Consider the following 17371-nt stretch of genomic DNA (forward strand, 5'->3'; position numbering starts at 1 on the left):
TCTAGCTCACCGGAAACTTCACTTTCACAATGTTCGGGCGAACACTTGGGGCAAAGAGGGAATCCCCTACACGACTTTTTATTTTTTTTTTTCATTCGCGGTTTTGTGTCTGTATGAACGTAAACTGAATGGTGAACGTATACAGTCTTCTGTTATAGCATACAATGTAGCCAGTGTGGCAGTGCCTGGGAGTTATCAGCACAGTGTTTGTCGGGCTAGGCTAGAAACTATACAGTTAGCGTGAAATCGAAGATTGGGCCGAGCTGGTGTGCAGTTAGTGGACCTGCATAAAATTAAACGCCGATACTATCCGCAGCTCGAGCGAACCTTTACTCTCAGGCCGGTCAGGACACCTCGTGCGACGGGGATATCCTCCCTCACTATTCGTTTCATAAGCTTGTGTCTGTATTAGCGCACACTGCATGGTGAAAGTATATAGACTTGTAGCAGATGGTATCATTTGTTTAACTGATTGTAAGTAGCCGAACTACGCACCACCTCGGCCAAAACTTCACTTTCACGAACACTTCGCGCGACGGGGGAACCCCCTTAACGAATTTTTCTATTAACGGAAATTGTGGCTCAGTTAACGTACAGAGATAATTTAAAACAAACAAACATTTACCCCACTTCGTTTTTTTTATTCTAACTTCATATTCTTATAAAAGTTAAATTAAAACGCCCTTACCAACTCGTTTCAACATCTTACACAGAAACGGTGTTCTTATTTAACTTTATAAACAACCAATTATATATATTTCTAATCCATGTTTAATTTCGTGATAGGTAATTTACGCCAGGTATTAAACTACATGGTGATAGTATACAGGCGTGTGGTTTGTGTTGTAGAACAATATAACCAGTGTTTTAGACTGTACACCTTCTCTGCATGCGAACTTAGCATATCTGCCTCTCTCCTGATACACCGGAAAAACACTAAGAGCAGACCCGTAAGTTCGTCAGTGATAGAACTGCGCAGATTACATGTGCCAATGTAATCATACAACGTGATAGGTCAGTCACCAAGGATCATCGTAAGATGGGGTTTGCTAATCGCGCACTCAGTACGCTTATGTTACTCAGAGCGTGAGGACGCTGGCTGAATCAGCCTGGCAAATAATTCGACCAAGAATAAGACCACTTCCAGTGGATTCTTCTTATTTTAGTTGTGGGTTAAATTGTAAACTGTTATTTCATTGAGCTGACGAATAAGTTTTTAGTCGAGCTGATGTGCACTTAACGGACTTACATAAAATACATAAAAAAAGCTTCACTTTCAGAATGTTGGGGAGAACACTTCGCGCAAAGGAAAAAAGGGGGGTGAGCGCGATATCCGGTTAACTGTGTTAGGTGAGAAATTATAGTTATCGTGAACGCGTAGCGTCAGCCGAGCTGATGTACAGTTCACGTACTTGCATAAAACTGAACAGTAACACTATCTCTAGGTCGACCGAAGCTCCACTTTTACAATGCTAGGGCCAACACTTCGTGCAAACGGGGAATCCCCTGTACGACTTATTTTTTTTTTTTTTTCATTGGCGGTTTTTGTGTCTATATGAACTTAATGTAAACGTTGAACGTAGACAGTCTTCCATTATAGTATCGCTACCTCGGCCGAACCCTCACTTTCACGCCAGTAGGTCGAAAACATCGCGCATAGGAGGATTCCCCGCTCCACGTGCGATTTTTTACTACCTTGTGTCTGTATTATACCGCACAGCGCGATGTCGTGTTTACTGGGCTACGAGAGAAATTACATTAAGTGCGAAAGTGTAGCTTCCGCCGAGCTGATGTGTAGTTAACGGACTTGCATAAAATTGAACACTGATACTATCTCTAGCTCGGCCGAACCTTCACTTTCAGGGTCAGGGAAACACATCGCGCGACTTGGAAATCCTCCCACACCATTCGTTTTATTGGCTTGTGTCTGTATTAACGCAAACTGCATGGTGAAAGTATATAGGCTTGTATCAGATGGTATCGATGTTTATTTGATTGTAAGTCGCCTAACTACACACCACCTCGGCCGAAACTTCACTTTCACAAACATGAATCAACCTGGCAAATAATTCGACCAAGAATAAGGCGATTTCCAGAGGATTATTCCTACAACAAATTGAAACACTGATACCACCTCTAGCTCGACCGAAGCTTCATTTTCACAATGTTCGGGCGAACACTTCGTGCAAAGTAGGAATCCCCCGAACAACTTTTTTTTTTCGTTGTCGGTAGCGGTGACCTTTGACGCCATAGGTCAGATACCACTGATATTTGTGAGATGGGGTAAGCTTACCGAGCAATCAGTTCGCTAATGTTACTAAGAGCGTGAGGACGCCGGCTGACTCAGCCTAGTAAAATTCGGCTAAGAATAAGGCGATTTCCAGCGGATTTTTTTTTTATTTTACCTGTGGGTAAAATTGTAAACTATTATTTCATTGAGCTGACGAAGAACGTTATTTTTCGATCACTTGGATAGCTGAGAAATGGCTACCATCGAAACTTTCCTCGGGCGAAAGCTGGATCACGAGGGGAGTGCTGGAAGCCCTGCGGGTTTTCGGGGGAATGACCTCTCCGTCGTAGCTGTCAGTTGGTCTCTCTCATAACTTTAGAGACATGGCGAATAGACTCTATCTGATTCTAGTACCGGTAATGATTCGGAGGATGACACTGAGGTTTTATTGGCTGAGTGTAATTAGAGCTCACATAATCCGGATGAATTACCGTCAGAAATAGCCCAAAATCTGAATAATGGTGAGAAAACTAGATAAGGTCTCGAACTGATTCGCTGAGATTGTGAACAAATGGGCGAGCAAACTGGCGGACAAAAAAATTGAGGAAAATTTACGAAATACACCAGATCGGAAAATTGTGAAAACCTTCAAACGCCTATTGTGAACAAAGAAATTTGGAGTCAAATGTCTCGCTTTTCCAAGAGACAGGATTTGAAGCTGTCAACCATGTATACCACACTTGTGAAAGCATGCATAGCTCTCATTCAGGCAATCGATATAATGTTGCAAGAGTCAAAACAAGTTGACACAGGCCAGCTAGTGCAGATGAACGCTGATGTTCTTGCTTTACTAGAGCATATTGGGATAGAAATTTCTTATCGTTTCCGTGAAGCTATAAAGTGTACTCTAAATAAAGACCATGCTGCGCTGTGCTCTGCTCAGATACCAATAACAGAACTGTTATTTGTTGATGACATGGAGAGTGAGATCAATTAGGTACAACTCGGGATTAGGATTGACATGCACTTTCTCCCCTACAATACTCAAGGTCGAATCAGAAGCGCGGGGTAGAAACTCAGGCGATCATGGTTTTTTTAGGCCAACACTCGAGTCAGAGGCCCTGGACAGGCAAAAAGCCTTACAACCCACAGTTGCGCCCCCCCCCCCACACACACACACACAAAAAAAAACAAAAGACGGTGAGGCAGAAATAAAACCTAATCTACCCAGCGTACCAGGTGAGGTCAGTAATTTTGCCATATTTCATCCAAAATTGATAAACTACTTGTGCAACAAAACCGGATCATTTCAAGCTGGAAAGCTGAAATACTATTTTCATCCATGGAGAAATTTGACCTATGACAGAGAAATATTCTAAATACTGTCTCTGGACTTTACATAAAGTTTAGCAAACCCCAGTCCAATCATACTTTGTTGGGGAGCAGGCATTTAAGCAGAGTGAAAACTGTATTGTTAAGCATGCCATTACAAAACTATTTAAACTCGGTGTTATTGAGCCAAGTATACATGCAAATGGACAGTTTATATCCTAAGTATTTATTCGGCCCAAGAGTGATTATATTGGCTTATTTTAAACCTGAAGTATTTGAACACATTGAGATTTTTACCCTCATTTTAAATGGGAACAGTGTGGACTGCTATTAACCTTATGACAACGGATTGTTCCATGTCTCAATTGGATTTTAAATACGCCTACTACTCTTTTCCCACAGCCATTAGCCATTCGAAGTATTAAAGTTCTTCTGGAGAGGTCAAGTATTTCACACCACATGCTTTCCAAACGGGCTGGCCTGCTGTCCTCCGAAATTCACTAACCGGTTAAAGCCTTTATCTTCTAATCTAAGAAGTAAGGTTCATATATCCTGTGACGATATGGATGATGCCTATTGTACAGGGAAATACATATGAAGAGTGTGTAAACAATGTTATAGTTACGGTAAAATTGTTAGAATCTCTTGGGTTAATTATTCACCCAGACAAATCTGTTCTTAAACCTTGCCAATCAGTTGAGTATTTAGGGTTTATTTTTGACTCCACAAATATCAGTCAGCCTGGCCCCAAAAAGGCCCATAAGGTCAAACAAGCTTGCCAGGTTATGATGAAAAACACATCTCCAAGCATAAGGTAGTTCTACATGGTCTTTGGTTTACTGACATCCCGCTTTCCTGGAGTAATGTATGGGTCATTGCATTATAGAGATTCTGACATGCTGAAAACAAAAGCATTGAAAGAAAATTGTGGTAAATGTAATGCCTACATGAAAATTTGCGGTCCAACTTTGTTGGAACGTAACAGGTGGACAAATACCATTTGTTCTGTCCCCAGTGTCATAAGTCATGGTGAAGCAGACAATGTCATAGACTGATGCCCCCCTAACAGGATGGGTTGTAGTATGTGAGGGGTAAACAAGTGGTGGGTCCTGGACCAGAGAGGAAAAGGATTTCCATAGTACTTATCTAAAGCTCTTGGCATGCTGTTCAGGCTTAAAGACATTTAAAGACGCGTTATGCAACAAACATGTTCTTATTAGAGTAGATAATGCTTCTGCTGTTGCTTGCATTAATCATACTGTCCCCCGTCACTCAAGTGTCTGTAACCGAATTACGAAAGGACTTTATGACTGGTGTATAGCTCAAAACATTTGGCTTACTTCAGGATATATACCAAGCGTTTTAAATGTTGACAGACATTGCAGAATGTGCAGACGTGAAACAGAATGGATGATAAAAAATGTCTATAATTTTGTTACCGGTCAGCTTAACACAAAGCATGACGGGAACATTTTCAGCTCACACCTTATTCATACCTGACCTTGGAGCCATAGCAATTGATGCATTTAAAATATCTTGGAAAAGTTTTAAGTTTTATGCTTTTTCTCCATTCAGTGTGATACCACAAGTTCAAGAGGAAAAGGTGACGGGGACAGTAGCGCCATACTGGCCAAAAGAGCTGGTTCCCCAAACTTGTGACGATGATGTGCCAGGAACCAATCTTGATCAGTCACAGGAAGGATTTGCTCGTACTTCCCAGCAATCCAGGAAAGTAACACCCATTGCACAGAACACTGAAACTTCTGGCATGCCGATTGTCTGCAGATACTTTTAAGGATCGAGGATTTTAAGAAAAAAGCTTCAGAAATCATGTTACGACCATTACGGTACTGGAGATCCAGTGCAAGAAAACAATATGCAGTTCACCTCAGGAAATGAGAAATTTATTGTAACACCCATGTGACTGATCCCACCTCGCCACTTACAGACAAGGCATAAACTTTCTGGCCGAATTGTCTGAAGCAGGCGTTGGTTACACTTGCATTAGCACAGCACGTGCTTTATCTTCCATTATTATTTTACCATGTAATATGTCATTCGGTAACCACCCTCTTGGAACAAGATTTGTTAAGTGTATGTTTAATGTAAGACCGTATAGGGAAATCTGGGACATTTCAGTTGTGTTAAATTACCTGGTTTCATTGTCCCTAATCACTGCCTATAGACGGTATTCCTTTGAATCGTTATAGTTTAAAATTTTGCTTCTTGTTGGCTTTATTAAGCGGACTGAGGTGTCAAACCTTGTATGTACTTGATCTGAAGAACATGTAGTTAAGTAGTTTTAAATGTTTCTTCACAATTATGGCTTTGTTGAAGACTTCCAGACCGAAATGTCATTAAACACATGTTGAATTCAATGAATTTAGATCAAATGGACTGCAGAATCAATCATGTTATAGAGGAACGGCAGCATGAAATCGAAGTTCGGCCGAGCTGCTGTACAGGTAGCTAACTTACATCACACTGATGCTATACAGGCGTGTAGCAAATAATATCAATGTTTAAAATGATGTAAATCGGATAACGGCACACCAGCTCGGCCGCAACTTTACGTCTTTTGTATTCTAACTTCATCTTCTTATAAAAATGAAAAAAAAAACAAAACCTTACCCAACTTTTTCCAAACATTTTATAGGGAAACGGTGCTCTTATTGAACTTTATAATCAACCAGTTATTTCTATATCCAATCGATGTTTAAATTCATGGTAGGTAATTTACGCCAGGTTTTAAGCCACATGGTGAAAGTACACCTATATATACATGCTTATATTACAGTACAATATAGCGAGTGTTTTAAACAACACAGCGAAAGTGTACATGCTTATATTACAGTACAATATAGCGAATGTTTTGAACAACACAGCGAATGAGTACAGGCTTATATTACAGTACAGTATAGCGAGTGTTTTAAACAACACAGCGAATGTGTACACGCTTATATTATAGTACAATATAGCGATTGTTTTAAATTTTATTTATTTGATTGGTGTTTTACGACGTACCCAAGAATATTTCACTTATATGACGGCGGCCAGCATTATGGTGGGTGGAAACCGGGCAAAGCCCGGGGGAAACCCACGACCATCCGCAGGTTGCTGCCAGACCTTCCCACATACGGCCGGAGAGGAAGCCAGCATGAGCTGGACTTGAACTCACGGCGACCGCATTAGTGAGAGACTCCCGTGTCATTACGCTATGCTAGCGCGCTAACCAACTGAGCAACGGAGGCCCCGCGAGTGTTTTAAACAACACAGCGAATGTGCACAGGCTTGTATTATAGTACAATATAGCGAGTGTTTTAAACAACACTGCGAAAATGCACATGCTTGTATTATAATATAATATAATATAATATAATATATTCAACGTGGTAGACTGCACTCATTCTCTGTATGCAAACTCAGTACATTCGCCTCTCTCTCGATACACCTCTCTAAACACTAAGAGAGAGCCGTATGTTCAATGCGCAGAATACGTGTGCCGTTGTGTAATTGTATTGTAAGTTTTGTGGTCATATTACGATACAAACATACAGAGCTAAAACAAATAAATTGTTATCTTTTACGTCTTCCAACTTTGAATGTATTGATCCATTACAGGAACTGCATCTCAAACATGTTGTAGAGGGATGGTGATCGATGTTCTTGTTGAGCTATGTAGATTAATGTAGCCAATCTGTGACTTAGCCGTGAGTGTTTAGTAAGTGAAAGCTTGGGGTTTAATGTCATACTTAACAACTTTTCTGTCATATGACGATGAGCGAGTCCTTAGAATGCATGCAGGTGTTATATGCCTCCTTGTTGCAGGACAGATTTGCACCGCTCTTTTATCTAGTACTGCTTTACTGAGACGACTTACCGAAGGCAAGAAAGCTGCCCCACCCGAGCCATTATACTGATATTTTGAAGAGCGTGTATAACTTAGAAACCAGTTTGTAGTATTTATTTATTTCATTTATTTGATTGGTGTTTTTCGCCGTACTCAAGAACATTTCACTTATACGACGGCGGCCAGCATTATGGTGGGATGAAACCGGGAAGAGCCCGGTGGGAAATCCATGACCATCCGCAGGTTGCTGACAGACCTTTCCCCCTCCGGGTTTGTAGTAACTTGGGGTTCTTTCATTATGACCCGCAACAAATTGTGCTCATTTCGACAAATTTTAGATCAGAGATTAACCTGCTATTCAACGAGCCACACTCCACCATACACTTCCCAAGACGACCAGTAGACCAAAACTTTAGCGTGTACTTTGTCAAACTTTGTGGTAGTGTTTAATTTCTGAGTCAGGAGGAAACCACTGTAGTTTAACGATGTGTGGTCACGGGGGAAATCTCTGCTGCTGAGCCAAGGGGAAAATACCACTGTTGAGCCAAGGGGAAAACGAGAACTGCTGAGCCAGAGGGATACCACCCCATTTGAGCCAGGGAGATACCGGCGCTGCTGAGGGCAAAACGCGCTTCTGGGCAAGGCAGAAACAATAGCTGGTGAGCCAGGGGGAAAACAACTCTGCTGAGCCAGGGGTAGATCACCTCTGCTGAGTCATGAAGACACCCGCGCTGCTGAGCCAGGTGAAACCACTGCTGCTGAGTCACTGGAAACCACTACTACTGAGTCAGCAGGAGCTGCAGTCAAGTATGCGACACTGCAGGTTAAGATCTATTGGATTTGAAACCCAAACTCTTTGTCTATTTTGACCCCACATGGCCCAGTATGCGTAGAGCATAAAACCTAAAACCAAAACGCGATGGGTTATGAACACAGAAGACTAACAGAGAACCATACCTTCACACATGGTTATCAATTTTATTCTAGTTTAACTCCACACACTGTAATCGTTGGTTGGTACAAATAATTACATACATTTACAAAATGATATCGGCGGAAGCAAACGGTACTTTTCAATATCTATATATCTACCGCGCTGCAGGGTGACATTCCACCCCGTACATTACATGACTGTGTAAGACACCAGGAAATGTTCTAACTTTACATCATCTTTTTCGCCTCCCTTATACTATGAGGCTTTACGTCTAGCAAACAACACAGAAAAGATTCCTTCGAGAAACACACTCCTCCTCCTAAAATCCCTTTAGACTTCAGTGGAAAGGAGGCATAGTTATAGAAGCCCCATCGTGTACCTTACATGCAAATAATTTAATGATTTAATGAATTAAGACAGGCATATTCTTCCATTCAGTATTTTGTTTACATACGACTGTAGTAGCGACTAAGTCAATCCCAATTATTGATTAAAAACTAACGCATCACACTCGAGGATGTTCAGAGATGTATTAAACAACTGGACTTTAGTTGTCCGGAGTTCAGACTATCTGTCGTCAACATAAAGTCTTTGCAACCATCATTTAATATTAATATCAGCAGGACATATATCATCTGGCAAATATAGGATCTGCATCGACATGTATTTACACATAGTTCTATGTTTCTGCGTTATATTCACCCCCAAAATGAGTCTTGGTTTATTAATTAAATCAAATTAAAGTTAATTAATGTAATTCAGTAATGCAAATTACGGCCTAAAGGAGAGTACAATGCGAAGTGGTTTTCCTACAAAATCAGGATAACCAACGAAGTGCGCAGGTAAACCTGTATGACAATTGTTTATCACAACAACATAGAGAAAAGATCAACATGTACAAAATAATCACATAAAATTTCAAGAATTATTTACAATATGGCCAATATCTGCACCAAATAAAACATTTGTATTGCGTGATATTGAAACTAAATGATGGTGTGGTAATTTTTATTCAACCATGTACATGTATCTCTCAGGAATTACAGGAACCAACGAGGGCTTGAGGACAGGAATGAAGGGAGGTAAGCCATGCATGGACACTGGCCAATATTACTAAGATCCGATCAAGTAGCTTACCTTACTGGCTTGAAGCCGACTAAAATCGGGAGAACATCAGCTCCCAGGACGTCCAACGAATTCTCATTGGTTGGAGAAGCAAACACCAGTACCAATCAGAATCGCTCTCTCTCATTACACACCAGTGAAAATGCCAGAACACAGGAGCAGTATGGGTCCTTCATCAGTTCTAGTTACAAAGTCATTACAGGCAGTGGCAACTAGGTCTGGTTTTACAGAGAGTTTAGGATAACGACACAAACACTAGGTATGAATGATACTCAGATAGATCTATAGGGCTACATTCGTGAATTTAACCAGGAATTTATTTCCGAACACATTAACTATGCTCATGTGTAAACCATGATTTTCTATCTACACCACTGGCATTGTATTCAATACAAGGATTAGAGTCAAATCACTATTCTTGCCAATAAAGCATATTTAGTCCAAACAACTTCATCAAGATGCAGCTGACTACACCTTTATTTTTAACTCAACCTCACCAACTCCAACTGTGTACACTTCTGTTTTCTTCATGCTATCGCAACAGTTTTTGTTCAGTAGCATTAAATTTGCATGTTATCGTGATCATTATGACACTGTATCGCATGTATATTTTCAAGAATTTAGGTTTTGGATCATTTATTCCAGAAGCCCTTAGAGCATGGTGACAATTACACAAATGTTTTAAACAAATATTGGTCCAAAAATAGTACCGATAACAAGGGCTTCCAGTTAACAAAACACTTAATTCATCCAGACATCTTCACAGCCATGGAATGTTTGACAACAAAAGTGCTAACAAATCGAGCTGAATCCAAAAGGAGATCAGTACAAGGACCCGGGGTATTGGACAGGGGAGATAACTCAACAAAGCAGCACTGTGTCCGACTTTTTGCTTGCGAATTCATGACCAACAGCAAAAGTTTTGTATACATCAATTCAGAAAAGTTCTTGCACATGAAGCCTTTAGACCATAACCCTCATGTACTAAATTCATATTTACATCGTATAATTAATACTTCAAGTACTATGTAATCAATGAAAACGTAACCTGAGTACTGACATAAAACGAAATATCAACCATAAAATCATATTATAAACCAATTAACATAAATGAAACAATTAATACTCAGAAAAAAAGGTATAGTACATATACATCTAAAGTATCTAAGACACACATTTTTTTACCAATGCATCTATATGATTTACCCTTCGATTAATTATTACAATGCTTCATATATGAGAAATGGAAATAAACTGAGAAAGAACACCACAAATCAGGAGAAGTTCTCCATGGTTTATCCAACATTCTGTAATAATCATCTCTGTTAGTAAAGAATTTATCTATACAGGTCATTGCATAAATATACAACACTTTTCAATAATATGTTTGTATCCTTGACATACTGATTACAGAACTGTGAAACTGTTACCCTTTGTTCCCAAATATTTGCAATATTTGCTGTGTGAAGACAAACAAAACCAAAGTCTACTGGCCATACTGTGGAAACCAGAAACATGACTCAGCATCAACTTTTTCTTCTGTTCACAAATTCCTTACTTCTTTACACTGGCTTATATGTACTATCCTGTCTGCATTAGGAAGTAATTTACAAAGGGAGATAACTCTGCAGTTGTATCATTCATGTCTTAGGGAAACTCGCCCGAACAGCTTTATATCACATAATGTTAGGGGGAGGCAAAACAAACGTTATTTTTACTACAATGTAGTCGATTTCAGTGCTTACTATCTCTCCTGATATATCTGTATATATACATACGTACAAAACATAAAGACTAGTTTAACTTAAACACACACACCGATCCATACCTACTACTTTTTTTCCCTTCTTATATTTTTATATTTTGAATTCCTAATTATCCTTTTTCATCCTCTGACTGGTCATCCTGTATATAATGCTGTCCCGGCCTGGGTCCATGTTCCACATGCAGTAAGCAATGATGAAGATAGCGATAGCAAGTCCTACCATAAGCCAGAGGATGATGTTGAAATAGACGGGGAAGTCAGGGTCATAGCTGTCAGCAAGGTTGATCTGATTAGGGCTTGGCACACCATTATCCTGTAGAATAACCAGCTACATGTATGAAAACATGTGAGAATAAATACACTTCACTACTGATTATTTATCTACTTGTATGACTGGTGTTTACAACTGTACTCAAGGAATTTTCAATTACCGTATTTGACCTAAAGTTTGGCAAATTTCAAGTTTTTCCATTAAAGATCAAGATTTTGGGGGTGAAGTTTGTTTAATTTCTGATCAAACTTAAATCAGGGCATTAGTATCATTTTAAGGCTTTTACATGCTTCTGAAAGACTATTTTTACATACCAAACTTTAGGTGAAATTCAGTATATGACAGCAGTCATGTGATTATGGGTGGAGAAAATTATGGGTGTCCGAAATAAACTTAGCAATTTAAAGTTGTTGTCGAAGCAGCAAGAGGTAGATGCAACCTCACTGATCACAGCCCTGGCAGCCAGAGCCAGCCTGCAAATTTCGTTGCGAATTCAACTGAAGTCATGAAGTTTGAAAGTTTGTAAAAGCAAATTAAAGCATAAGCAAATATTTTGTTCACTCTCACAAATATGCACCTGAAGATTGGGGAAACTAGTGAGATCCTCTTATTAAATGCTGCAAAATGCCATATGTGATAATTTGAAACTTTACAACTACATGACATCTTTGAAAGGGAGTCATCAGGGATAAGTGAAACTATGACAGGATTGAAAATTGTCAAATACCTGATATAAAACTCAATAGTATGCACATTTAATGCTCTAAACTGCATACATGTATAAAGTGTTTATGCAAAAATATCCTCAAAGCAAAATGCATGTTTACTATTAAAATTACCTGTTCTACTGCAGTCTGTTTCAAACTCCTCACATGTCTCATATGGGGTGAACTCTCCATGGAGGTCAAGGTGACAACTTCAACAACAACGTTCCCCTTGTAAAGCTCCTTGAAATCCTCAGACATCTGACACAGAAAAGAACAAGATATAAATGTTTTAAGTTTCTAAAAGAGACAAGATAAGATATTTTTAAATTTCTTCGCACAAGGCCATGTATATATGCACAGCCACAATATCCCCTTTAAATTTAGGATCAGATCACTCAATTTTTTCAATATACGGCCTAATGTTATCTATAAATCACTTTGCATCAGATGACAACACCAGCATTTTCATATTTCTTTAATTATAACTGTCTAGATGTTATTTTTATGCCTGTATTTGCACTCAGTTAAAAGTGGAATGGCCAAAATTTAATTGTGGTCTTACAACTGTCCATTTACACACAAGGTATATCATATATAATCATCCAGGATCGTCAGTTTCTGTTCAGATGCTCAATTCAACAAAGACGAGGTTAAAAATGTACCCTCCAAAAAAAAAAACACAAAAAGCCGACAAAGCTGATTTAAGCTCAACCCAGAAAAAACTGTCTTCAAACTGTATGTCGACATGAACAAAGTATATGAGAATAGCTATAAAACTTGATAACATGTTTCAAGCATACTTACCTTATGTAAGAACTGACCAAGCAGAACTTTTGCATCTTGCACCTGTTTAGATTTTACACTATATTCGTCTGTGAGTGCTTTAAGACCAGAGATAGTAAAAACATACACATCAGGGCTTGGGTTCTTGGTGGCTTTTTTATTATCTTGAACCTGCAAAAAATAACAAGGAATTATTGAAAATATTACAGATCTTTTAATCCAAAGTACAATTTGTAAGCCACAGTAAAATGAATGTGAAAATATTGTCTTCAGTCCAAAATAAAATTTTCTCACATAAAATGTGATGGAAGGGAGATAACTCCATAACCTCAAACACACATCAAATGCTGTAACATTCTTTATCAGGTGAAGGTTTCTTAAAAAGATGGACTGATAAACTTGTCAGTATAATTCACTGTATCTTAGAAGTGTTTTAATTTGTCACTAACAGTGAATCCAGGGTCTGATTTGGGGCATTTTTGAACCCATCAAAGGGGTTTGAGTGTGAGAAGTTTTGAACATTTTCAGATTAGCTTTGTGAATATAAGTGTACCCAAATTATTCAGTTAGACAAAACCCAGGAGCTGTCTATGAATCTATACCCAGAATTGTTCACTTAAATGACCAACGCCCGTTTTATTGACGAAGATAACAGAAGTGCCCTGGTTAAACCATCAACCTTTGGCTAGTTACCGACAAACTTTCACAAATGTGTGGTGCAGATATGCACACCATCATTGGTGGAGGACAAGAGATCTATGAGGTAGCAGTCACCAAAGCCTCACAAATAATGGGCAGAAAAATCCACTCATTCCCTGTCTAAGACAAGAATTCAAAGAACAGCTTGCCAGCAACCTGTGGATGGTCATGGTTTTCCCCTGGGCTCTGCCCTGTTTTCTCCCACCATAATGCTGGCCACTGTCGTAGAAGTGAAATATTCTTGAGTACGGCGTAAAACACCCATCAAATAAATAGATAAATAAATTAATAAATAATTAAATCAAACCACAGTTAAAGTCATACACCTCACTGACTGAGCTATATCCAGCTCCCCAACTTACTGTAGTCACAACCTCCTTGATAAGCTGAAGCTCTCCCAGTAAACTCAGGTCAGCATCCTTACTGACGTTCAGAGAACCAGCATTGAACATTCGCAGGATTGAGCTCTGGTCCAAAAGACGAGCCGCCATTTTCCTCAGGTTTGACGGCAGCTTATTGAACAGCTGTGGATTCTGGGATTTCAAGTCGAAAATCTGGATAAATCAAATAAACATTTTCACTTAGGGTAAAATTAGAATCAACAATTCAGGAAGAAACTGCTATTAAGACCACAAATAAGTCTTAATAGCAGTTTTGAACATTTGAATCCAACCTTTTTGAAAGTGTAAAGTTAGTTTTGCTTCAATTTATCAAAGTGAAAACAGTTTATGTATGTAGTCAATGACAGGCTCAATGTGACACATGTGCAAGCAGAGGTATCTTTTAGAGTCAAATACTCATAACACACAACCATTTTCGTCTTACCATATTCACAAGACTGATGCCTTCCAACTTGTCCAAACCTAACTAAATGTAGGCATTTCATTTATTCAAAGTTGGACAAGGGCCTGATTGATATCAACTGAATCTGAATCATGTATGATTCAAGAATGATGACGTTTTATTTCTATCTTCTGATAGGTGTTAATCATCCTCTCCATAATCGATTTCACATTAAAGCAAAACTTTGATTTAAGGATGCAGGAAATGGCGCAGAGTTCACAGAAAATCATTTTACTTCATCAATGTTTCACATATGTACCCTGTTTATATACAGTCCGTATGAATGGTGATGTGCGTACGATGAGTTCAGGAGCAAAACAGACAAATGCATTTCAATTTTTCATTACGATTCAAATCAATTTTTTAAAATAAAAATTTAAATTAATCTGCTTTTGCACCTGAACTCTTCATATGAAAAAAAAACAAGAATCTCACGTTTTTATCTAAAGACAAATCCACCAGCATGGGATTTGCCTCCAGAAAGTTGCTCTGGATAGTGTCCAGTAAGGGTTGGCTGTCAACATATGGAATGTCCTGAAGAATAAAAACAACAGATAACGATAAGTGTGAAAATTGCCAATTTTACCTCATTCATCAAGTGACAAAAAGAAGAATTCTGCTGAATTTTCTACTTCTCTGATCAACATGTACCGTTTCACTGCCAGGGCTGTAATTAGAGCAATTTAAGTTCCGGAAAACATTTGGTTGCCCAAATTGACGGCTTACTAATAAACATTAAATTCTTTCATTCGCAGACTGACATGCTTTCGTACAGCATCATTTTGAGTCGCTTTTTACAGCATTTCACTTTTCATCTGGGATCAGAACCTTCAACTTCATTCCAGTATGCGTGCCCTGACTGTTAAATTGTGTGAGTGCAAGTTACATGGGACTACATTTAGGAATGTCGTTATACTGAGAAAAACAGCAGCAGGAAATCCCAATCAGAATTCCGTTCATACACTAACCAACCGGAAGTGTCTATACTCACATCACTGATGGGATATTTGGCCACTGGGTTGAGATTCAGGCTGCCCAGATCACTGTGGTATCCAGGGATGGTGACCAACACGTTAGCTTTAGGTCTGCTGAACAGAGAGCCCTGGAGTAACCCCCTTCCATGTCATCCCCTACAGAAAACAAACATGTTAACAACTGGTAACCACAGATTTACATGTAGTTCAAAATGTTAGAAAAGACAAAAAACACGGACCATTCTTGCATTTGCTGTGTTATTCATGCCAATATACTTTACTCAAGACAGCCCAGCGATGAAAACATTGTCTAAACAACATGGCAGTTATCATTCAAAACTCTTTTTCAAAAAAAGTACAAAAACAGGCTTTGTTGACTTACATATGCTGTACAGATTGTTACACTGTCTAAAAATTTCTGGCTATTATCAGCTGTAGTTCTCAGAATAAAATTCAGTGCCATTCATTTTACGTATCACCTTTCACCTTGTCGTCGGCTTACCACTACCTTATGATAGTGACTTTCCTAGGTGTGCACGGTCTCAAATGTCAGATTGAAGATTCCAAACTCACCCTGCCTGAGTCCACTCCCAGGACGCTGGATATGACCTTGTGGATCTCACTGACCTTCAGTACGTCGTCTGTGTGCGCAAACTTCACAGACTTTGGGGAGTGGAGGACATGTAACTGCTGGCTGCTCCCATCTTCACCCAGGGATAAACCTGCAAAAAACAAGAAGGTACATGTAGAACATTTAAAGGAAGTTTTGTTTTTTCTAGGCTAAAATATAATCCAAATACTGTTCTAGCAGTGAAACCTTCCAGGAATTTGTAAATATACTGATGAGGCAGATCATTCTTTCTCCAAGTTTGGTTTTGTTAGCTGATAGGGAAAAGATGAACTTGAAGAACGAATACTGCCTTGTTTTACCTCTTTTATTGGACTGGCGTTCAGTATGATAACATAACAAAGCATCATAGCATTATTATGCTTGATAACAATATTAGTACCTATAACGAATCGTCGTTCACTGCATAAACAGACGTTGTGATCCATTTAGTTGTCATATTATCCAACTAAACTTCAAAAAGGAGAAAGAGAAACATACACGACTGTCTCTAGGTCAGCCAGCTGGGACAGATATCATAATGGAGTGACCAGCGCCTGTCGCATAGACATCCACGTCGGCAATCTCACTAAAAAATAACAGCTCAAATCCTACCTTACATTTGCTATGCACTGATTACCCAAGTCGAACGAAGTGTAGTTAAGTCATAGACAGCTTTCAACTGGAAGCTGTTAAAACTTTTAAATCAAACCAACATCCACGTTTTGATCTGTAACTTCCACCAAGATACCTGCAGCCTGTTTGAAAATTCCTTCCAAATTTTCATTATGAATTTATTTGTGGGTTTTTTTTTTTGTTTTTGTTTTTTTTCTGTTTTTTTCATATTTCGTTGTCAACATTTTAGCTTACTAACAGCTAACAGGTGCCTTGCCAGGGGCTTGGCAGGAGTTCAAAACATTTCAACAGTTCGATTAATGTTATAAGATGATTTACTGATGCTGGCTGTGACATAACTACACCTTCGTCAACTCAAAGAATCAACAAATGCCACATCTAAGGTAGGGTTCGAGCTGTTTTTTTAGTGAAATTGTCCACATGGAAGTCTCTGTGACCGGCACTGGGCGCTGTCTTACCCTGGGTAGTGTCCCAGCTAGCTGAGCTTCATTTTCTCCCATTTACCAATCAATTCACTGTATAATTTTTGCAGTTAAAACTTCCAAGAGGATACCCTAGAATTCTGTCATGTCACCTAGCTAAATGAGGGAAAGAATGTGATGGTAGGTGCCCGGG

General features: G+C 39.1%; 1 protein-coding gene across 1 annotated transcript; it reads right to left on the reverse strand.

Moving 5' to 3' along the window:
- Nucleotides 1-9668: 9668 nt before the first annotated feature.
- On the reverse strand, nt 9669-16569 carry LOC135479820 (renin receptor-like). Its single transcript, XM_064759725.1, is given in 9 exon segments — nt 9669-11549; nt 12347-12472; nt 13019-13168; nt 14059-14250; nt 14975-15073; nt 15531-15653; nt 15655-15669; nt 16087-16235; nt 16524-16569. Coding segments are annotated over 9 exon segments (1107 nt in total). The 3' UTR covers nt 9669-11342.
- Between the last annotated feature and the right edge of the window lie 802 nt (nt 16570-17371).

The sequence above is a fragment of the Liolophura sinensis genome, chromosome 12, assembly GCF_032854445.1.
Source record: "Liolophura sinensis isolate JHLJ2023 chromosome 12, CUHK_Ljap_v2, whole genome shotgun sequence".
Classification (NCBI taxonomy): domain Eukaryota; kingdom Metazoa; phylum Mollusca; class Polyplacophora; order Chitonida; family Chitonidae; genus Liolophura; species Liolophura sinensis.